The sequence below is a fragment of the Puma concolor genome, chromosome D1 (genome assembly GCF_028749965.1).
Source record: "Puma concolor isolate L17-30 chromosome D1, mPumCon1.1.hap2, whole genome shotgun sequence".
Taxonomy (NCBI): Eukaryota; Metazoa; Chordata; class Mammalia; order Carnivora; family Felidae; genus Puma; species Puma concolor.
This window is the reverse complement of record NC_141676.1, coordinates 2,894,616-2,916,265: the sequence shown is the minus strand read 5'-3', so window position 1 is coordinate 2,916,265 and position 21,650 is coordinate 2,894,616. Positions and strand designations below refer to the sequence as shown.

Genomic DNA, 21,650 nt, shown 5'->3' with positions numbered 1-21,650 from the left:
TACAGTGAAGATAGATTTATCCTTTCATTAAATATACAGCATTTGAATACAATATGGTTTTTATGCAGATCAGGTTCAAAACACCCAAGGCACACACTTGATTTTTTTCCTGTTTTTTTTTTGTTTTTGTTTTCTGTATTTATTTGAAGGCTCATATTAAAGTCTCAGAATTGCTATAAACAGAGAGTTCCAGAGTAGAAGCAATGGACAGTGCTTGTCATCTTAAACACAGAACGGTAAAGACTGTGGACTGGAGAAACATGGTACAGGAACAGTAAAGAAAGAAAATCACTGATACAGTGCGGCTCGGAAACTGAAGTGGTCAGGTCTGCTGGAGTCGGAGGGTCGCATCTGGAAACTCCCCGAGTCCCCCCCGGGAGCACGGCTGCCCCGGGGCAGCAGGGACTGTGCTCCCCCGGGTGCCGTGGGGCTTCCAACCACCCGGTGTCTACACGGAGAGCTACAGGTGTGGACAGACACTCCAGTGCCCTGCTTGTTAAAACGCCTCAAATAAAGTACGACGGAAGGAAAAACGCTTCGAATTTTCCCCCTCCCCCCGCAAGACAAACTGATTACATTAGCCTAGAGGAGGTCTGGAAGAAACCACTGGAGGTGATGGGGGTGGTTAAGGTCTGGGAGAGACCACCAGACAGCGAGGCAGGGGGCCTAGGGGAGAGGACACTACGAGAGATCTGAGGCTTAGAATTTTTCGTGAGCACAGAAACATAGTGGCCGCTGTGCAGATGGAGAATGTGCCCAAACAGTAGAAAGTGTCCAAGAACCAGAGACCTCAGGTTTTCACTGACGAGGCCAAAGAAGAGGTTCGGTGTTGAAAACCTACTTCCCTACAGGCAAAGGGATAGCCCGTGTCTCCCCGGCTCAGCTCTTTGCCAAAGGACCCGAATCCTCTTGCCTCGAGGCTTGGGGCCCGCCGGCTTAGCACAACATGGCTGGCTTCGTGGGAACGACAGAGGCCGCCCGGTGCTGTGGCCCCAGAGCCTGGTGGGGGGAAGACCAGCAGGTGGGGGCATCGGGGTCTGTGCTTCAAGGAGAGCTGTGACTCCGGCTCCCCCTCGGCCCCACCCCCACTGCCGTCCCAAACCAGAGAGGACGGCCGGGCCTCGGCTGGGCTCTTGGAGCTCACAGACGTGCACGCTGACACGCACTTGGCTCTGAAGTCAGGCGTGTCTCCGTCTGCGTCACGAGAGCGCTTTAAGGAAGCAGAACCACGGCAGGTGAGCTGCTGGAAGGAAGGTTCTTACTCTTGGACGAAACCTAGTACCTGCTCAGTTGCACAGAGGTAGAGTGGCGGTGTTGTCCTACCTGCGTGAGATCGCAAGCTGGCAACTCGTCCACTCAGACAGCTACACTGTGTGTAATCAGAGCCACAACCTTAGTGCAATCGTATATTTATTTCTCTTACAGTCATTTTGGTTGCCATACAAGAGATCGAAGGATCGGGAGGAAGTGCAGATTACAGGAGCTCGTTTTTTGTTTCGTTTTTTTTTTTTTCTTTTTCAAAATAAAGTTTAAAAGGAATAAAAGCACAAAAGTAACAGCAACACAGAGAATGCGAACACAAGTTACACAAACCGTAGTGTGAAACATATTAGTTTCTAAAAAACAACAAAAAAAAATCGGTTAATGGGAAAAAAATCCATGTTTGTGGCCCACACACGAAGTCATCGCCAGATCACCTGGGTAATGCTTGCTTGTTCGGTAACCCAGAAAAAAAAAAAAAAAATCACCATTTTACTAACTAAGGTACCACAGATAACCCACTTTGTGATATGTAGAGTTCAGCAAATCAACAGTCACATTGAGTCATTTTATATTCTATGAATTAACTTAAAATGTGCACAGACACCCTGGAGAAGGTATCTTGGCAGGTGTACATAATTTACATCTGGAGAAATTTTGGTTTTGTATACACAATGTTACAGAGACGAGGCATGTAAATGCAATTTATTTAAATTACAGTAGGTAAGAAAAGTTGATCTGAAAACCCGGGATAGTATTCACATGATCCTTATATGAGCAGTTTGACGTTTGTCCCGCCATGGAAGAGGGCCTGGTCCTAACGTGTCCGAGGGGGGCAGGGGAAGAGCATTGGGCAGCGAGTTAAGTGAGGAACTATTGCTTTCTGGAGCAAAACCATTGACTAGGGCTCGAGATGGATTGGTCTTGGCAACACGTGTTATTCTCGGTCAGTGCAGGTTCTGCGGGCTCCTGTGACTTTTCTCTAATAAGACAAGGCAGAAACGGATGACTGCTCAGCTCTCGGTTTCCCCTTGCAGTCTGCTCGCTTCTGGTTAGTTGCCCGTGGCTTGAAGTCTAAGAAAGGGAGTGGCAGCCACCCTCACCGCCCGGCCGCCAGGGCCCGGTGGCTCTACAGCCACCGGTGGCCACCCAGCAGCGCCTTTCCCTCACTCGCACCTCGCCCCGGCGTGTCGCCTGGCACTGGCCACGGAGGTGATGCCAGCAGTAGGTAGAAGAAAGAAGGGCCACGGTGAGGCGGTGTACTGACTGAATTTGGCAATCTCACCAAATGGAAGACGAATAATGGCCAAACCACCACCTTTACACTTTGTGAACGAGCAGGCGGCCTCAGCAGGCCACCCACGGCGTCCTGGCGCACTCCACGACGGAGAGACGGCAAGGGCACGGGGGGGGGGGGGGGGGGGGGGGAGAAGCGCCTTCACGTTCAACTGACTTCAAGTAGGGGTGGGGCGTGCAGGTCCAGTCTGACTGCAGAGGGGTTTGGAGCGGAGGAAGGGCCGGAACTCAGTTTCCAATTCGGGGGCACGTGGCTGGAAAAACTGTGCGTGTGTGTCTGTGTGTGTGTGTGGGTGGGGGGGGGGTGCATGTTTGTTTTTGGAGAAACCGCTGCATCGTGAATTGTAACCACTTCTGAAGAAATAATTGTCCTTCGATGACGAAGTTCTAGCAAAGATAGAAAATATAACACAGCTCTGCTGGTTCAGATGCATCCAAATAAGGTTGATTTAAAAAGGTCATACTTTTATAATTCCACAGAAATAGTATTATTAAATCACAAAAGTTTTTTTTTTCTTTAACTTTCTAGCACTGAAGTGGCACAAAGGCTGCCTAGTAGACCAGCCACTTTTTTTTTTCTTAAAATATTGTGCTTATAAACTATCTGTACAACTATTTAAACTTGCAGTAAAGAAAGAGATTTTAAATTGCTAAATTTTACGTGTTCATTCTAGAGCTGTTCGAGACCTAATCAGACACTTGATTGTGAGCGTAAAGAAAAGAAAGGAAAAAAAAAAATACCATGTTTTTATAATTAGAGATGGGCTAGGCTAGTTCTGAAATCATAATAAAAGCCAAAACCTGCTGTTCGAGTTTCTTCCAAGTGTGGGAGAATGTGCTGGAAGCCTGGCTGGATGTCCGGTGACCCCTGTGCAGGTGGTGACCTCCCTTGGAAATTGGAGGTATTGTCACAGGGGAGGGGACTCCAGGGGAGAGAATGGGTGCGACTCGAGAAAACCTCGCGCGAGAGGGGCCTGCCTGGTGCAGCCCGGGAAACCTCCCTGTCTTTCCTTTCTTCGTGTGTCTGCTGCCGCCCTCAGCCTGCAGCCCACTGCGTGTTCCGGACCCTGGGTCCTGCGTGGACGGCCTCAGCCACCGGGTTCTCGAAAAGGCTGTCGTACCGGCCAGACTGGTGGGGTTCCCTGGCCTCAGAGAGCAGAGGGGCGGTCTCGGCAGAGGTGCTTACCCTTGGCCGGGCTCAGAACAGAGGTCACTGTGCCCCACCCGGCACCCGGGGAAGATGCCGTCTCCCCCACAGCAGCACGTGCCCGCCATCAGCCTTGTGTCTCCCCCTCCACGTGGTGAAGTGGACGCTCACCTGCTCTGATCTTTGCAGAACAAGACACGCTTTCCATTTTAAAAACGTGCGAAAGGCAGAGAATCCCCTTGTCACCGCGCCGGGGACGCTCTTCCCCTAGAAGAGACCCAGGCGGCCGCGCACCGGCTGGCTCCCGGGGCCGGGCCTCCCCTCCTGCGCGGAATCGTGACTTTGTGCTTTGACTAACTCCACGTGACATCTGTCTGACCACTTTGGAATTATGCTAATAGATTTGCAGAAAGAAAGAAGGAAAGCTAAGCAAAGCCGGGCACGATCCCATCGGACTCCCCACCGCGGCCAGGAACTTCCTGGCCAGAGAACCACGGATGCACATCGCGGGAGGAGGCGGGGTAAAGAATCCAAAGGAAAAAAACAGACTCTCTACCTTTGGGGCCCAGCGAGGGGCACCGGAGAGACAGGCCTGGGGTGGCTTACCACAGGCCAAGTGCAGGAAAGAAAGGAGCAAGTGAGCATGGAGTGTCCTCCCGGAGGCCGCGAACGGAGGCGGGCCGGGGGTGGGGGCGGGAGCTGCCCGGAAAGCAGAGGAGGGAGGTCTCGGGAGGTATCTGGAGCGCACCGGTGTCTGCCTGCGAGAGCCGGGCTCCCGCGCTAAACCGGCGGGGGCGTCCCTGGGACCTGGCAAAGGGAGGTCACCTGCACGCCGCGAGGCGGGCCGTGACTCTCTTTCCGTGGTGGCAGGACTCCCTCCCCTTGTCCCCCGCTGCACGGAAACAGCCCGTGAAGCCCCCGTGCAGAGTGGGGGAGCCGCCAGGCTTTCGCTCAGCCACACCCGGACACACTCGGCGTTTCTTTGGGTACCGGGAGACGAACCCGTGGAATGGGGTTGGCGCTCACAGACCGTGCCTGGCCGCCCGCGTATTTCAGTAGAAGCCCATCTCTACTTATAACAAGGAGTCTGTGAAGGTAAAGGAGCAGCCACCCTTATCTGTCCAGCAGCTGTTTCAGAGCCCTTTCTATGTTCATTCTGTGCCCGACCCGAGTCACCCCAAGGTCGATTAGGTCTTCCTTCTGAAGGTTTGGTAGGTGACTGCCATCAATCTCGTTGTCCATGAAGGTCTCTTTATGCTCGCCCAAGTTGAGACTTTCCAGCCAGTCCGCCACGTCTGGTTTAGTCCACAGGTGCACAGGCTTAGTCGTGAAAGGCTTATTTGAGATTGGCTGTTGCAGTATGGAGGGGGACGGCGATCTGCTTCGTCCCGCTGGGTTCAAGCCAAACAGGTCCCCGGCCGGGGGCTGGCTCGGAAGGCTAAAGACCTCTGAGAGCGTGGGGGAAGGGACGGCAGCGGCAGCGGGCAGGGGGGCGGGCAGAGTCTCCTTGTTCATCTCCGTTGGCGAGACCACGGGGCTCGGGGCGCGCCTCGTTCCTGAGGTCCTGCTCTCAAAGTCTGTGGGCCGGCTCTGCAGGGTGATGGGCTGCGAGGTCCCCGGGCGAACCGTGAAGGTGACCGTGGTGCTCCGTGTACCCGAGACGGTGCTCACGACCTCTGGGCTTCTGAAACGGCAACGAGAGAGAACAGCGTCACGAGCCGGGTGGCGGCGCGGGGCCTGCGGGACGCAGGTCGCCGAGAAGGCGGCGGGAGACAGGCTGAGGGCAGGTGCGCTGGCAAGTGAGCGGACGCCGCGCCGCGCCAGGGCCGGGGCAGGGAGGAAGGGGGCAGGAGGCAGAGTTCCGAGAAGACACCACAGCACACACGCCGAGGCTGCCCACCCACCTGGCCCGGGGCGGGGGCGGGGGCGGGGGGGGGGGGGGCGCGGTGCGCCTGTGCCGCGGGAGCAGCGAGGGCCAGACGAGGATGGCCACTGAGGCGCTTTTAAGGGCTCCCTCGAAGACCTGAGGTCGGGGCCCGAACGAGGTCCTGCTCCCTGGCTGCGACGTGTCTGGGGACGTCACAGGTAGATCGCCAGCGGGAGGCAAGGACGTCTTTTGCCTCCATTTGGGCAGGTAGAAGGTAGAGCGCCCTTCGGGGGAGACTCTCTCTCCCAGCTGCCTGTCAGGCCTTCAGCCTTTCGGCCCGCAGGGACAAGGGCGGGGAAGGGCCCCTGCAGGCTGGCCCCGCTGCAGCGAGTGGGCAGCCCCACACCTAGCTTGGGGGCACTTGGGGTTTGAGGAAACCGCCCACGGACCCTGAGAGCAAGCAAGGAGCGATTTGCCAAGACGCAACCTGTACTGGGCCCGAGCGCTGTGACTCTGCCCGGCGTCGGCAGGGCCATTTTGTTGCGGGATGGGGTGGTTCGCTCGGCGGTCTCGGCCCCGCGTGAAGCCAGCGTGAGAGGCTCGCTGGCGGTGTGTCTGATGCTTGGCAAAGAAGCAGCGATCTGAAAGGAACCCCACTGTCCCGAGTGGCAGCGGGAGTCCCCCCCCCCCCCCCCCCCCATGCCCTTCGTGTTGTGGCAGGTGCAGTCCAGGGGCCGGGCCGGGGGCAGCCTCATCTTTGAGGTTCCGCCTGCACTGGCCCTGAGGGGGCGACGAGGCTGCATCGTGCCACCAGAGGAGGCTCTGGTCTGTGTGCTCGCCCGTACAGAGGGGCCTTATTAGGTGCAGCCCCTCGCTGGCCCCGGCCAGGGCCCGCAGCGGGCCGTCCGGCCCCCGGGCTCCGGTTCACCCTCTTCCCTGCTGCCCCCAAACTGAAGGCATATCCGTGCCGCTGCCCGGGGACAGCCAGAGCCCCTGGAGAGGCGGCGAGAGCAGCTGTGGGTTTCTTGCCTTTTGGGCTCATTCACGGGAGTGTGGATGGACCACCCGCCCCCTTCCGGAAAGATCCCGGCCAAACACCAGTGGGTGCGCGTTGTGAGCCTTCGTCTCCGTGTGTGAGCTGGGGTCCCCTCCCTCCCAGCCGGCGAGAGCGGGGGCCTGCTCGGGAGCGCGGGGAGAGTGGCACAGGTGCTAACGTGGTGGGCGGTGAAAACAGACAAGGACAGGGATGGGGGGGCCTCTGTGAAGGGAGGGGTGAGCTGGGCACTCGGCCCGCTCTGCCTGCTCTCTGCCTCAGCTTTCCTTTTGCTGCTGTTTGTTTTCTCTGCCACTGATAGAGTTGGGTATAACCACCAGTCGGCTGCCTCGAGGCCTCTAAGCCTCGTGGCACTTCCCCACTCGGTGGCAGCCGTTGTGGCTTTAAGCACGGAACGCTGGAGCAGCAGTTGTCAAGGGACCCCCCCCCCCCGCCCCATCCACAGGCAGCTTCCTGGGGGTCAGGCGCCCCGGGTGGGGTCTGTTAACCCGGTCGAGAAGCCCCGGGGGCTGTGGGTGCTGGTTATACCGGAGGGTAAAGACCACCCATGTGCTACTGCCAGGCTGGGCTACTCAGCATCAAGGGGGAGGAGCCCTGCTGGCGTCCGGCCCCCCACGCGGGGAGAGGGAACCGGCACCTCCCGTATCTAGATCCGGGTTCCCGAGGGAGGGGTCGGCTGTGGACGCAGCAAAGATTTAAGGAGAAGCCTGCAGATTCTGGTGCCTGAGCAGGTTGGAGAGAACCCACTCCGGTGCCAGCCTGGGCCGCGGCTAACGCCGTGGGGTGCTCTTTAGCGCGGCCTCTCTGCCTGCCCCCCGGTGGTAGGGCACAGCGGCAGGGCCCATCTGTTCAGGGGAAGACCCGTTCGTTCTGCTGCGATAACAGCAATTAAGCCAAGATGGTGGAGATGAAATCACGAGTCAACGCGAGGCTGCTCCATCCAGAGGCGATCCGAGTTGGTAACTCGGGCCAAGGACCTTTGCGGGAGGACAGCCGTGCCGTGGAGAGTGGGCGAGCCTCCCACAAGAGCCCCCTTGCTCGGGCACTGCCTCGGGGCAACAGTCCCGGGGTGCCTTCTCCCAAGGTGACGTGGTGTGGCGACGGCACCCTGGACCCCGGCTCCGGGCGGCCCCAGCACAGCGGTACGGTGTGAGAGTCGGTCCCCAAGCCGGGGCCCCATGGCCAGGGCGTGGGGGCGTCTCTGAGCAGAGGCCGCTGGTCGGCACCGCTCACCCACTGCAAGTATCCCAACCGTCCTCACTTAGCTGGGAGTGTTCATTTTCGAAGGAAAGCTCGCAGGCGGCTGCGTCTGGCGTCAGAGGCAAAGAGGAGGTTCCGCCACACGTGGGTGGGCAGCAGGGAGGGACAGCAGCACACCCCAGAGGTCAAGGCAGTTTCGCGGGCGGCACTTACTTCTGCTCAGCACGACCCTCTTCTGTTAACACCCATCACGAGAGCACGTGAAAATGACAGAATGGAATGGCTTGAGACAACACTGCAAAATTAATTAAAATTAAAACAGAGCAGCTTCTTTCAACAGATGAAACGAAAGCAGTGGTACGGACACTGGCCGAGAATCTACTGACGCTCGTCCTTTTTGGCCAAGGAGGCAGGCCGAGTGGGCGGTCCACACGGCAGCCCGGAGCGGAGGATGAACACGGGCCTTGCTTTCGTGGTTACAATGGGAAATTCACGACCCTGCCTTCTGTGGCTTGGGAGCACGTAAGTACAGAGAAGACCGTCGTCAGGGAAAGCCTGTCGAGAAGGAGACAACACGGGGGACGCCTGGGTGGCTCAGGCGGTCGAGCCTCTGACTCTCGGTTTGGGCTCAGGTCACGACCTCCTGGTTCATGAGTTCGAGCCCCAAGTTGGGCTCCGCGCCGGCAGCGTGAAGGCCGAATCAACGTGCCCTGTGCGGGAGGGCGCCCCTTGGGTTCCCGTGCTTTGCTGCAAATCTACACGGTAGGAGATGAGAGCCTGGCGGCTAACGATGGGGGGACATCAGATCTGGCCACGTGTCTGGGGCCGGCCCCCGACCCCTGCGGGATATCGCCCCGGAAAGAGTAACCAGGAGAGTCGGAGAGGCAGAGTGAAGGCCGGCCCTGGGCTGGCCCATCCTGCCCTCCTTCTCGGTAGCTCTGTTACTCTCGTTTCCCCACGCTAACAGTATTCACAGGATCCTCCTGGTTGCAGAGATCATTACGTTGCTAAGCAACTGCTGGGTTCCCGGGTGGAACACACAGGAATCTGTTGCCCTCATTTGGAACACAGACACACACACGCGCGCACGCGCACACACACACACTCCCTTGGATCAGCACTCTCTATGCCGCCTTTTAGATCAAATCCACATGGAAGCGGAATTAAAGCAAGAACTGAGAGCTAACCAGGGACATACACAGAGACGTGCTGTTATGCCATCAGTCAGTACCGGGTACCTGGGATGGGGGAAGGCAAAGTCAAGTGGCTTTTTCACTGTGTTTACAAATTCCGTCTCGCTCCGGAACAATCACCACTGAACGTGGGCCAGAGGCCGCTCAGTGACGATGGCTCGGCGTGTCTGCTGTCCGCGCTGGAGCTGTCTGCACAGCGTTTCGACAGGTGGGGCATTACAGACACACGGGGGATGGGGAGGAGAACCAAGTCAGGACCAAGCCTGCCCGAGGTCCGAGCGCTGCCATCGGTGTCTCTCCCCGACTCCACGCCTGGGGCCTGTTGCTGCCTCTGATGCCCAGAACTCACAGCCACCCCGGGCCCTGAGCACCCCGAGGGCCCCAGTCTGTCTGCATCCGCCGGGCTCTGGCCCACAGTCAGTGTGCAGTGTCGTTGCTGTGTGGATGGCGGGTGGAGACAGTTAAGCTTGTTTCCTGATTGGCGTGTTAAGTGACATGACCAAGGTTACAAGAGCCGGACCGGGTGCATGAGCGGGTGCCTTGGGTCCTCCCGCCGGAACATTCACGTCCAAGCAGGTCAAGAAGGAACCCAGGTTTCAGGGAGAAGCATTCACCCCCTGACGCATTCCCGCGGACCGATCCGAACGTCCAGACCGGAAAGAGAGACCCTAAGGACCAGACTTGCAACAGGAGGTCGCGTGAGCAAGGGGCAGCCCGCAGCCGGGCCGGGAGAACCCTCTTGGAACACGGTCTACGAGAAAACACACCGAAAGCAAATTTCGCGAGCCCCTGTAAGTAGCACTCGCCTAATTATCTGCACCGACATCCCCTGAACACTTCAGTCGGGGGCCACGAGATGATAAAGCCGGCCTGACGGCACTGAGGTTATGAAAATGCCATTAAGCAGCTTCTGTTACTGAGCCAGGTTTGAAGCCTGTGCTCTGGGACCAGCTGGGCACAGATAATTTTTTAACAACCCAAATTGATTTATTTTAAAACCAGGAGGCTCTCAGGACCAATATTGCAGAGTTGCCGTAGAGCCGGAGGCAGGGGCCAGGCGAGGGCTGACACGGGGGGGCGGCCATGTGGGGGCCTCAGAAGGGCAGCCAGGAGCTTGAGGGCCGCTTTCCCGAGGACTGGGCCCTGCTCACACCTCCAGGCAGCCTGTACCCCCACCCCCGGGGCCTCCAGGGGATGACTTTCCTCCCCCACAAGCCCATCTGTGTCTGGGCGGCGGGGAGGGCCAGGCCCACGTTACCGCTGGGCCCACCGAGAAAGGTAGGTGATCCGGAGGGGCCTGGGGACCCAGCTGATGCCAGGCCCTCCGTACAGGAGCCAGACGGGGACCCCCACCAGCTTGTGCTGTCCTTGTTCCTCCCGGCACACACAGGGTCACAGTGAGACTGACTTTCTGGGGCCATGGGGGTGCTGGGCAAAGAGCAGCGTGCGTATCTCGCTTTGGAAACAATGTCTGGGGCGCCACAGCGTGTAAGTCAGGCCAACGGAGCTGTTCCGTGTTCCTGAGGCCCTCGGCCTTCGAATCTACCCCCTCGTCTGCAGAGCGCAGCACCGCTGGCCTTTGCACGTGGACCCTGAAGCAGTTTGCTGAAGGGTACCTGTGCCACCACGAGAGCCGCCTGGCTGCCGGTAATCCTCATGACACGGAGCTGAGGTCAGGCTAAGCCTGGAGCAAGCCCGGGATGGCCGCCGTGGCTCGGAACGCAGTTCCGCCACCCCCCACGGCCTGCCAGCCCTCTCCGGGGGCCTCAGTTTCTTCGGTGTGGAGAGCGCTTTCTGGCCTCTGGGCTTTGTGCTCGCGTCCCCCGTGCCTGGGACGCTCCGCTCCTGGTTTTCCACACAGCTGGCTCCTTTTCGTATTTCAGGTCCTTCAAAGGTCCCTTCCTCAAGGACGGTCACCTCCTTCCTGCCCATGCGCACTCCGACTCGACTCGTGAATATACTTTCATTCCTTTGTGGCACTTGCTGTGCTCTGGGTTTGTCTCATCACTTATTGTCTGTTTTCCCCCTCGCGAGCGCAGCTCCCCAGAGGAGAGACCTGGAATGTCGTCTGGTTCGGGGGTGGGTCCCAAGGCTCAGGAGAGACGATCACTAACCGTGCGTCTGCTGCCCAGTGTCCCAGGGCCCGGGCCCCTGCGGGTGTGGACCCCTCCTGCTCCGCTCGGCCTTCCGGCCTGGCACTGGTTCCTACCACACTGCAGCCCGGGGACTCCCGGCCAGTGAGGCTTCCGGGCCCAAGGATGGTGTCCCGTCGCTTCCCAGCTCTGCCCTGGGGGAGCCTGCCCTCGCCACGCCACCTCCGGCAAAACGTCAGGCACTCCCCAGCGGGGAGAACACCACTCGTGGGGACCCTCCAGCACGGTGGAGGGAGGGTGGCCGGGCCGGCACCCTGACTCTGAGCTTCCCGGGAGCGGCCGGGGCTCTGCCGCGTCCTCACCCACTCCCTGCCTTTTGATCTACGTTGACACTCTCTTCAGAGTTGAGGCTGCTTCCTGGAAAAGTCAGCCTGGGGGGGCCAAAGGCGCCCTTTCCCCTGAACTGCCTGCCTGGTGGGGTGTTTCCAGGTGGTCCGAGGAGGCGCCTCCCACGATAGTCCGCGGGAAGGCTGCCTGCTCACCTTCTTACCAGGTATTCGTAATCAGACACCCCAGACCCGTGTCGTCTCCGATCTCAGGGAATGGACACACGTGTCCCCCGTTAGCGAGGGACTGTCGCTCTCGTCACCCCTGTCCCACCCTGGGCTCTGGTGAGAAGTGAGGGTCTCACCGCACTTGTTAAGAAGGACCCGAGGGGGCAGGTGACCCCAAAGGGGTGAGCTCCAAAGCTCGGCCCTCTCTCGGGAGACCACACCGTTTCTGTGGGGATGCGATTCGCGCACACGGCCGCCCCTCTGTCTGCCTAGAAAAACCTTTCCCTGTCCTCAGGAGGACGCCCTTCAGCGCGGGCCCGGGCCTCACGCCGCCAGGGCCGTGCCGGCAGGAGCCTCGAGATGCATTTAGACGTGGCAGGGAGAGTCCTAGCGTCCTGGTGGGTGAGTTTGCAGGCTGTGTCTGCTCCCCAAATGGGCAAATACCCAAGTCTGACAACCAAGGCAAGACCCAGCAGGGGAGAGGCCTGCCCCGGGGACAGACCCGCAAGCGAGGGGGCAGCCCGGCCTCCCCTCCCGTCCCCTGCCCAGCAGCTGTCACCAGCCTCACCCTTGTCAGCAGCCCACATCCACTTAGGGCTTTGCCTGGTGAGGCCGTGGGATCAGCAAAGCCTCCGTGGCCAGCAGAATGCCCAGTTTAGTGCCCAAAGGCAATGACTTTCCTCTCCGTCCTTGGGCCTCGAGGCCATCGGCTGCCACCGACGTGCCAGCCTTGGCCGAGAGCAGAGGATAGGACGCCAGCTGCGGGTGCTCATCGGTGCCGGAGGCCGTCTGGTGACCAGCAGAGAGCTGCCTTGGGTGTGCGGCTGGGCTCGGGCGAGCCACCCTCGGCGAACTCAGCCCTGCCGGCAGGTTGCCCGGCCGCGCCTTCCTCCCAGGCTGTTCTCTGGCTCCTCCAAGGGCGCAGGAGTCGGACCCTGAGACGCCCCCTGGGTCGGAGGTCGGGCTCTCTGCCTTCCGGTGGAATACCCTGGCCAGGCGCTCCCCCTCTCGGCCTCCGGTTTGCTCCCGTGCTCACCGGGCAGAAGCTCAGGCCCCGCAGAGCACGGGGCCCGGCATTTGGTGAGGCCTCAGTAGGTGCCGGCTGATGTTCGCGTTGTGAGTGAATTGGGTTATAAATAGCAGAACGGACCGGGGGCGGCTGTCCTTGGCTCCTGAGCACCGCTTGGAGGCGGCCCTGCAGCAGCTCTCCAGAAATCCGGCGGGTTCCGCCGGGTGACGTGTGCCCCGAGGCCCCTCCCCGCTAGGGGAGCGCAGGCGGGGAAGCCCTGGGGAGGCGCAGCTCGACGCCCGCTGCCCCCGACCCCCGGGGGGCTCACCCGGTTGGGGAAGGCACGGAGGAGGCCCCTGGACCGGGGAGGGGAGCCTCGGCAGCCTGAGCCCTGGACTCCTCCCTCGGGACTCTCCCGTGCTCAGACGTGGCTAAGGAGGCGAAGCGCCAGGCGGAGACCTCAGCCCGGGTCCCCACTCGGCCTCCCGCCGCGCGCGGGGACCTGCCACTCGGCGTCTCGGTCACTCTTCCTGGGGAATGGGTACAGTCCCTACCTGCCCCCCTGCTCCCCAGTCAGTGTCCTCAAGACGCCTCGCTCACATGCCAGCACCCGGTACGGTGTGAAACACGAGGAGAAAGCATCCGAATACTTGTGCTCTCACGTCAGGTAGCGGTGAAGAGCTGTACTGTTACCTAAGGGGAAGGGGCAAAACCGACCGCTTTTAAGTCCTTTAGGACTTTCGAGTTTATAACATTTGAAGTTGTGTGTAGACGTCTGCCAGAAATGGGGTCTTCCGCGGACTCTGTCTTCAGCTGGCGGTACTGTTTGAACCTCACAGTTGGTGGTGGATTCTCTATGCAAAGACAGCGTGTTACCGTGCTGCTTCTTTCTACCACGGCCGGCCAATCGGTGTTTCTCCCGGGTGTAACGCGAGCCACGTGAGAAGTTGATTTACGTCCATACGGAAAGACAGCTGGGGAAACCGTGGCTCTTGGCCCGCACGTGCAGGCCCGACCACGGTGTGGTGTTGCTGGTTAACGGCCCAAGACGTGTGAGTCAAGCGCCTGTCCAACGGGAGTACGGAGAAGACGGGTTAGTCAAAGCGTCAACACCTAGGCGCGGACGTCAGCGGAGGCCAGCAAACAACGGGCTCCCGGGACAGCGGGGGGAGCGCCCGGCACCCCCAGGGTCTGGGCAGAGGCTCCAGGCAGAGAGCCAGCGGCCCGCTCTAGGGCGTGGCGTGCCTGGGCAGAGCCTCACAAGTGGCCCCTCACATTCTACCCCCAGCCGCGACGGCAGCACCTCGAACTCTGCGTCAGACTGTGACTGGCTACCCCGTGGGCAACCGGCCGCCTCCTTCCGTGACGCCTGCCGGCCGGGGGCTGCCATTTCCCTCCGAGTTGACTAGTGAAGCCACAGCCTGGCACCTCCCCAGCCCTCCGGCCGGTCGGCGACGGAAGGAGGCGAGAAGGATCCGTGCACGCTTCACCACACACGCGCACGTGTGCGCGCCCCGACCCGCTCGCCCTCCATGGGCACGGTTACTCCCCCGCCACCGGCTTGGTGGAGCTCACCCGTTTTGGCTTCTGCGAGGCTCCAGAATGGCCTTACGGGGCGGGGGGAGGGGTGGGGGTCCCGGCAAGGGTCTGGAGGACAGAACCACAGGGAGCAGTGCTCCTCTTTGGAAGCCAGGGCAGGGATGGTCTGCCGTGGCCGGCCGCCTTCCATCACAGGTCTTTACGCGGGAGAGCCACGTCCTGCCAGCGTGGATGCGGTCCGCACTCGGCTGTGCCGGCGTCCAGGACAGGAGGGGAAAGGGACGCAAGCGTTGTGTGACAGGCGTGGCCCGCGCGTGTCCGCTCCGGCTGCTCCCCAAGGGCACTTCCTGGCCAGCACTGACTGGGCGGGATGGGAAGGCCGGCAGGGGGCAGTCTCTGTCTAAGCCGACTGTGGGACTTACCTGGGAGCGAGGCTGGCGGGCTTGGTGCCCGTGGGCGAATCCAGTGCTTCCCCCGGCTTGGCCGATTTCTCTCGGTTCATTTGCTGTAGGATTGAGTTCAATTCGCTGATCACGTTTGCCTTCGGGCCCGAGCGAATTGGGCTTCTGACCTCCGAGACGTCACCCCACAGCTTGGAGGTCCTCGGCGGCGTCACCTTCGCGGCCCCAGGCTGGGCGCTGCCCGGCGGGGGCGGGGGCGCCGGGGGAGGGATGACGAAGCTGTCCACGTCTTCTTCCACCAGCGCGTCCTGGTAGAGCGCGTTGCTTTTGGGAATGATGGGCTTGACTTTTGGCTTCGGAGGCACCGGGGGCTTGTCCACCGTAAACGCCTGCCCGTCCGCATAGACCGTGCAGGTGTCCACGTTGTCCCCGCCCTCGGATGACAGCGTGGACATGCTGGACACCGTGGACACGGTGCTGGTCGTCTCGAGGTGGTGGTCGCTGCTGCTCCGGCTGTCCACCTCCTCGATCCCAGAGTCCGTCACGGCGTCAAAGTTCTCGGGGGGTGGCAGGAACGAGGCGGGCAGGCAGTTGGAGAGGCCGGCCGGCTTCTTACCGTCCGCACAGTTGGCCGGCTGGCTGGGGTTCAACGGAGGGGGCTGGGAGGCGTCGTGTTTCTTCTGCTTGACCAAGTCCGTGAGGGCGGGGACGGAAGCGATGCGGTCATCGGGGATATCAAAACTATTTGCAAATTCCAGGGGGGGAGGCAATGGCTCTGTAAAAATAAAATCCTCGTCCAAATCCACGGATGCCAGAGGGGGAGGAGGGATGCGGAATGGCAAGATCACCGCCTCTTCCACGGAGCCCGCCGCCACGATGGTCCTGCCGGGCGCGGCGGCGGCGGGCTCGGGGCTGGCGGAGATCTGTAAAGCACCTTCGGTTTCGGGAGCGCCTTCTGGCACCTCGGACAGCGGGCTGTCTGGCTTGGCCTCCGCGTCGGCCTTCTCTTCCTCTTCCTCCAGCAGGCGGTCGGTCTTGGTGGCGTCCACGGTGTGGACCATCAGCAGGCCGGCCGACCTCTGCTGGGACGTGTCCACGATGTTGATGAGCATGTTCTTCTTGTCCTCGCCCTTCCGGTCCTTGCCCAGCTCGGTCTCGTACTTGTTCTCCGTCTCCTGCCGCCTCAGGGGCCCCCGTGTGTTCTGCCTGGTGACGGGAGGGAAGCCTGCTTCCACGCTGGGCCGCATTTTGGTATCGATGTAGAGAGGTTTGTGGAGGTCGGCCTTGGGGGCCTCCCCCTTGGAGCCTTGCTGCGACTCCTTCATGGCTCGGTCCCTTGCAGAGAGCGCCAGGGCCAGCGGGGAGCTGGGGTCCAACAGCCGCCCCGTGAGCGGGTGGACGTAGTTCTCGGGGCCGGCCGCGCTGCCGCCCTTGGGGGGCACTGCGGGGCCGCCGTCGGGGCCCTTGGCTTTGGATGTGGAATTGAGCGGCCTCCCGGCCTCCCCCTGAGCTGCGGCCTCGCCTCCGCCCGCGAAATGGTTCTCGGGCTCCCTGGGCGCCGCCCCCGGCGCGGGCAGCGACAGCGGCTCGGCGCCACCCTCCTCGCCGAAGTCGGCCTCCTCGGGGAAGTTGGAGGAGCGCACGCGGGGGGCAGGCGGCCCCAGACCCACGTCCTCGTCCCCCAGGTCCGTGGACAGGAAGGCCGGGGAGTTCCTCCTGGCCTCCAGCCGCTTCTCCCGGTCGCGGACGGCCCCGGCGATGGCGGCGGCGAAGGGGCTGCTGACGGTCAGGCTGTCGTCAGGCCGCAGCTGGCCCGGCTGCTCGGAGGCCTGGGGCTCGATCTCGGTGCTGCTGCCCTGGCTGCTCTTCCCGCTGCTGCTGGTGGAGGGCTCCTTCACGATGATGGTGGGGATCGGAATGGAGCACGTCTTCTCGGGGCTGTCCTCCACGTTGGACTGCTTCACCAGCATGCCCTTCCGCCGGGCGGGCTTGGCGGGCACGTACACGGCCTTGCTCGCCACCCTGCCCACCTCCGAGTACGGGTTTTCGGGCATCTGGCCCCGCTTGCTGCGGAAGTTGGCCTGGGCGGCGGCGCTGCGGCTGTAGAGGTCCTCGGAGTCCAGGGAGTAGCGGTCCAGCTCTCTCCTGTAGTACAAGCCCTTGTCCCTCATCACCGTGGCCACCGTGTCCGAGCGGGCCGCGGGGGGCACCTTGGCGGCGGCGTTCTGATTGAACGCCGGCTTGATGGTCCCGTAGACTCTCGGGGTCGGGGACTTGGGGCAGTTGTAGGCGGTGGGGGAAGGGGGCGGCGGGGACGGGGGCACGGACTGCGGCGGGGGAGGGATGTCCTCCGAGGTGTCGGGCATGGACAGGCTTCTGGTGAACTTCAGCATCGGAGGGGCCAGAAACTGACGCTCTTCCTCCGTTATTCCTGCAAAAGGAGAAGGCAGACTCCGCTTTAGACCGTGACGGCAGCCCCCCACCAAGCCCCTAGGCCGGTGCGCTGCCCTACGTCTTGCACACTCACAGTGGAGCACTTGTTCACAGAGCACAGCACAGGCCACAACGCCAGGAGCTTACGGGGCCCGTCCGAGCCCCCCGCAAGGAAAAGAAAGGGAAAAGGAAAGAAAGGAAAAAGGGGAAAGGCACTGGGAGGCACTGAGTGCGTGCTGTTGAGATGTTCCACTTGTGGTGCCCGGAGCAGAGGTGTGAGCGACGCGTGGGGCCGCGGCGGGGCACCCGGGGCGGCCAGCCGCATGTGTGCACGCACGTGTGTGCGGGCGAGCGTCGGGACTGGGCTGGATCGGGACGCATCTGTCCTTTCGGGCCTGGCCCGGGCCCGGGGCGTGGGGTCTGGGGGCCGACACCGGCACGCTGCCCGTGGGGGATGAGGGGGAGGGTGCCACCGCATCGACTGACGTGCCGTGGCTGGTGCTGCGGCCGAGGGACGATAGAGCCGGCCTCACCCCCGTGACAGGGACCCGTTTTGTTGCCTGACTTCTCTGGGCCACCCAAGGGCTTGAGGGTATTGGTGCTCCCGGGCCATCAGGGACACACGGCCACGGGGGGTGGGAGCCCAGACTCCTCCTTAGCCCAAGCCAGGAGCAGCTTCCTGAGCAGACCCTGGGCCACTGGCCCCAGGAGCCCGTCCGGGTCCCGCCTAAGACCCTCTGGGCCGGGGGGTTTCCCAGCATCACGATTAAGTGGGGTCGACATTCAGCTGACTCGGCACAAAGTCAGGTCACGTCATAGGCAGGACCCCACCTGACGAAGCAGCGGATGATGTTGGGTGTGAAAGTGCTGAGGGGCCCGGCATGGCGATGGCCCCAGTTCTGTGTGTGGGCCGGCTGGGCCAGGCTTTCCAGACCCTCTTTCCAACGGTCCGAGGTATCGAAACATCAACAGAATGCACTCGAGGAGACGGAAGCGAGACACAGACACAGACACCGACAGATGGGAGGCACTGGGGTCTCACTCGGTGGGGGGGGGGGGGGGGGGGGCATGCGGGTTGCTCAAGGAGGTAACAAAATGGATTACTTCAAATCAAAAAACTTGTAGGACAAACTACGGTAACTTATTCCAATGAAAATCTCCGTTCGATAAGGGTATTCCCAATTTAACGTACTCCTGTGGGAGGGCGTTTTGGCATCGAACAGACGGATTTCTAAAAGGCCTTCTCGACCAGTCGCTAACACGTGGGTCGCCCGACAACTTTCCCAAGGAGTCGTAATTTAAGAATACGCCTTAAGGAGTAAGTATAGGGGTTACATTCAGATTACAGATTCGGAAGCGTAAGGTTCACTAACCTGATAGAAAGATTCTGCTGTCTGACAGGAGGAAATGAATTGTTATTAAGCAGTAACAGAGCCAGCGCACAAAGTGGCGTCTACGCTACTCGGCGGTGGCCCTGAGCTCTTGGGGAGGGCGGGTTTGAGGAGCAGCGGACTGGGAGCCACCTCACGCTAGTGACCGAGGAGCCAGGCCTCCAATAACAGGAGGCGCTTCCAGAAATCACCCGCAGCGTCCCCGAGGGCCGGCCTGGGGCCGCCGGGTCCAGCCGGGTCCGGCAGTGGCCCAGCTCCTCTGAGGCTTTACAGGGTACAGACAGCGTCGGGTTATCGCACAGGGGGCTGTCCGGCAGGGTCACGTTCGCCATGCCCGGAAGTGCCCGTAGGTATCGCTGGGGCATTAACAAGAAGGCACGCGGCTTTCCACGACACGCAGTACATTGAGTTTGTCGGCGTGCTAGAACGTGGCCCAACCACCCTTAGAAGTGTGTCCGCTGAGCTCACCCGCTTGAAACGTGGCAGGGACCGGGCGGTTCGGGGGACGTGGGGATCGCGTTGAGCGGGCGACCACCTCCACCTGCCACTCTGGTCCCCGCAGGGCAGTGGTGGGGGGGCTTCCTAGGCTGCCCTGGGCCACCCTCCGCCTCCCTCCTGGCGCGTGCCCTGTCACCCCGCTGGCATTAGCACGGCCCGCTCGGCCCGCGAGGCTGGATGTCGTTTCCAGCAGGTAGAAAAGTTTGAGTCTGTGTGGGGGTCTAAAGGGCCCCCCGGTGGGTGGGCCCCAGGGGGCAGCTCTGCCTGGGGGACTCTGAGGGCTTCTCTGAGAGCCAGGGGGCAACCTCTGTGGGTGGAGGCCATGCTTCTTACCTATTGATTTCTGCCTTCGCATCGTACCTCGGGGGAGGCCCAGAAACGGGCCTTTCGGGCTCCCAGGAACAGTGGGCGTCATGACGGCGATCCCCTGTCGTTCGTACACGGACTGCAAACCAGAGACCCCGGAGTGAGACGAGCCCCGACCAGCCCCACCCAGGGCATCCGGGCCCGGAGGGTGACACGGAAGCACCTGTGCCCACCTGTCACACGGCTTCCCGTGCTGCCCCCCCAGGAGCAAGCCGTGTCCAGCCGAGGCCGGCAAGACATACCAGCCTCAGGGAGCCGGAAGAGGCTCTTGCTGGGCACTCCCCACCCCCCGCGGCTCCTGGCCTCTAAATGCCAGGGTGCCCCGTGGAGCCGTGGACTGGCCGACACGTCTACCGGCAGACGCTCGGTAGGAAAGCGCACACAGCGGGTGGGCAGTGCAGGAGTCTCCGGTTCCCTCCTCCACAGGATGGGTCAGGAACACCGACTCACGGCACGGGACAGGGTGAGCCAGGTAGGGGGGGTGGGTGAGCAAACGCAAGGACTGCCCTGGAGCCCCGAGGCCAGTGGCGCCGGCACGGACCTGCGGCAGGTGGGCTGGCCCCAGGGGAGCTTAGCTTCCCTCGTGCACTTGGGAAACGGATTCCCCGTGCAGCCGCCGCCCAACCCGCCGCTTCCTCGTCTCTAACGCTGGGCTTGCTGGCCGCCCCCCGGTCGGCGGCACCGGAGGCGGCTGAGCCCGGTGGAAACGTGAGCGTCAGCTCGTTGGCATCCTGTGCTCAGGGCCCCAGGCTGTCTTCCTAGAGCACCGTCTGCCTGGGGCCCGAGGCCGGGCCAGACAGCGTCTGGGCCACATGGGGCTTAAGATGTGGTGAGAGGCCACAAACAAGGCGGGCAGTGAGGATGGGGAGACGGGGCTGGGGCTGGGGGCTGACCCCGCAGTGGGGCGGCCCAGAGCTTGTGGGATTACCACCCCCCCCCCCCGCCCCAGCCCCAGGGTTCTGGCGGGGATGGGGGTCCCACACCAGCAGGTGGGTCTGTTCTAACGTGCATTACACCAGGCTGGCCTGTGCAACGGGCGACATTTCCAGGTGTTACCGTAGGTGTGAGCTGTCACTGCAGGGACGGCCCGCCCGCCTCCCCGGGGCACGGCCACTCACGTTCATGTCGGAGACGGATGGGAAGCACCGGCTGGTGGGCCGCTGCTTGATGGTGGCTACCCTGGACTCCACGGCCACGTTATCAGCAGTGCGGGATGGCTTGGAGGCTGGGACAATCTCGTCGGGCTTATCTGCAACGTGAACATGACGGTGGGAACGGGGCGTCAGTGACCGGAGCCCCTGAAACACCACGGGGGGCTGGCTTCTGACAAGGTGCCCTCCGCACGTGAACAGCCACTCAACTGCTCCGGCCTCCAAACCATGCAAGCGGGCGCTCGTCACCGCGGTGTGGGTCACGCATGCGTCTCTGCCACATGCACTCGCAGCGACGCCAAGTCCATTCCCAAGCCCTCACCCCGGGCAGGCGCACGCGGACAAGACTCTCAGTGACACAGCCTCGGCCCCCGAGGCCTGCAACTCCCTGAAAGCCAAGTCTTCACCGGAGCCGCTTTGTTTTCGCTGCTGGACGTACTCTTGGCCGCGCCAACTAAACCAGGGTTTGGGATCGTTTCCTCTTTAAAAGCTCAGAGGCATACGTAGGTGCTTTGCCACAGGTTGCGGCTGCCGGGCTGTAAGGCCCTCGCGCCCGGGGCTAGAGGTGGCGGGCACAGTCAGGTGGCCGTCGGGATTCCCAGCCGCCAAGCCCGTGCTGCGTGGGGGACACCCAATTTCCCAACAGCACAACATTCTTACTTCTTGGTGAAAAAGAGAGTCAAGGGTTAGTGATGTGTAATTCTTACAGATTAAAAACTTTTTACTATTTAAGTGTAAAACATCATTACAACTTTGGAAAACGTGAAAACTCCAGCGGGGCCTAGGATCGCCCACACGCCCTCGCTTCATCTGTAGGATGTCTGAGACCCCGCGGGGCCTTGGGGCCCGCCCTCCCGGAAAGACTACGGCCCAGTTGGCACAAAGCCAGTGTGAGGCGGTGCCTGATGGGAATATCCCATTTTGGGCCTCGTGAGGCCCGGCACCGTCCTTGCCCCCCATCCCCCAGGACGCGCGGGCCTGGAAGTGTGGTCGCGTGGACATTCCGTCCACAAGCCCAAGGCCTTCTCCTAGCAACCCCGATCCATTCTGGGGTCTGGCGACGCCCCTCGAAGTGCCCGCTGTCACGAAGAGACTCCCAGGCCCCTGGAGTCTCGCCCAGACCCAGAGCTGTCAGGCCAGGGCGTGAGGCTTGGGGCGTCTGTTCGTTCCCACCGGGCAGGACAGCCACTTGGAACAA

The 21,650-nt window shown here is 61.7% G+C and overlaps 1 protein-coding gene across 8 annotated transcripts in view; it reads right to left on the bottom strand.

Moving 5' to 3' along the window:
* Nucleotides 1–1,393: 1,393 nt before the first annotated feature.
* SHANK2 (SH3 and multiple ankyrin repeat domains 2) overlaps nucleotides 1,394–21,650 on the bottom strand; it is a 497,644-nt gene continuing 477,387 nt past the window's right edge. For 3 of the 8 annotated variants that reach the window (XM_086676620.1, XM_086676621.1, XM_086676617.1), the window contains 5 exons: nucleotides 20,420–20,550; nucleotides 19,269–19,380; nucleotides 18,420–18,440; nucleotides 14,635–17,044; nucleotides 1,394–5,387 (listed from right to left, as the gene is read on the bottom strand). In XM_086676620.1, the coding sequence (XP_086532746.1) occupies nucleotides 4,817–5,387; nucleotides 14,635–17,044; nucleotides 18,420–18,440; nucleotides 19,269–19,380; nucleotides 20,420–20,550 (3,245 nt within the window). In that variant the 3' untranslated portion in view covers nucleotides 1,394–4,816. The remainder of the gene's footprint in view (nucleotides 5,388–14,634; nucleotides 17,045–18,419; nucleotides 18,441–19,268; nucleotides 19,381–20,419; nucleotides 20,551–21,650) is intronic. The other 5 variants (XM_086676615.1, XM_086676622.1, XM_086676619.1 and 2 more) reach the window with 2 other exon arrangements.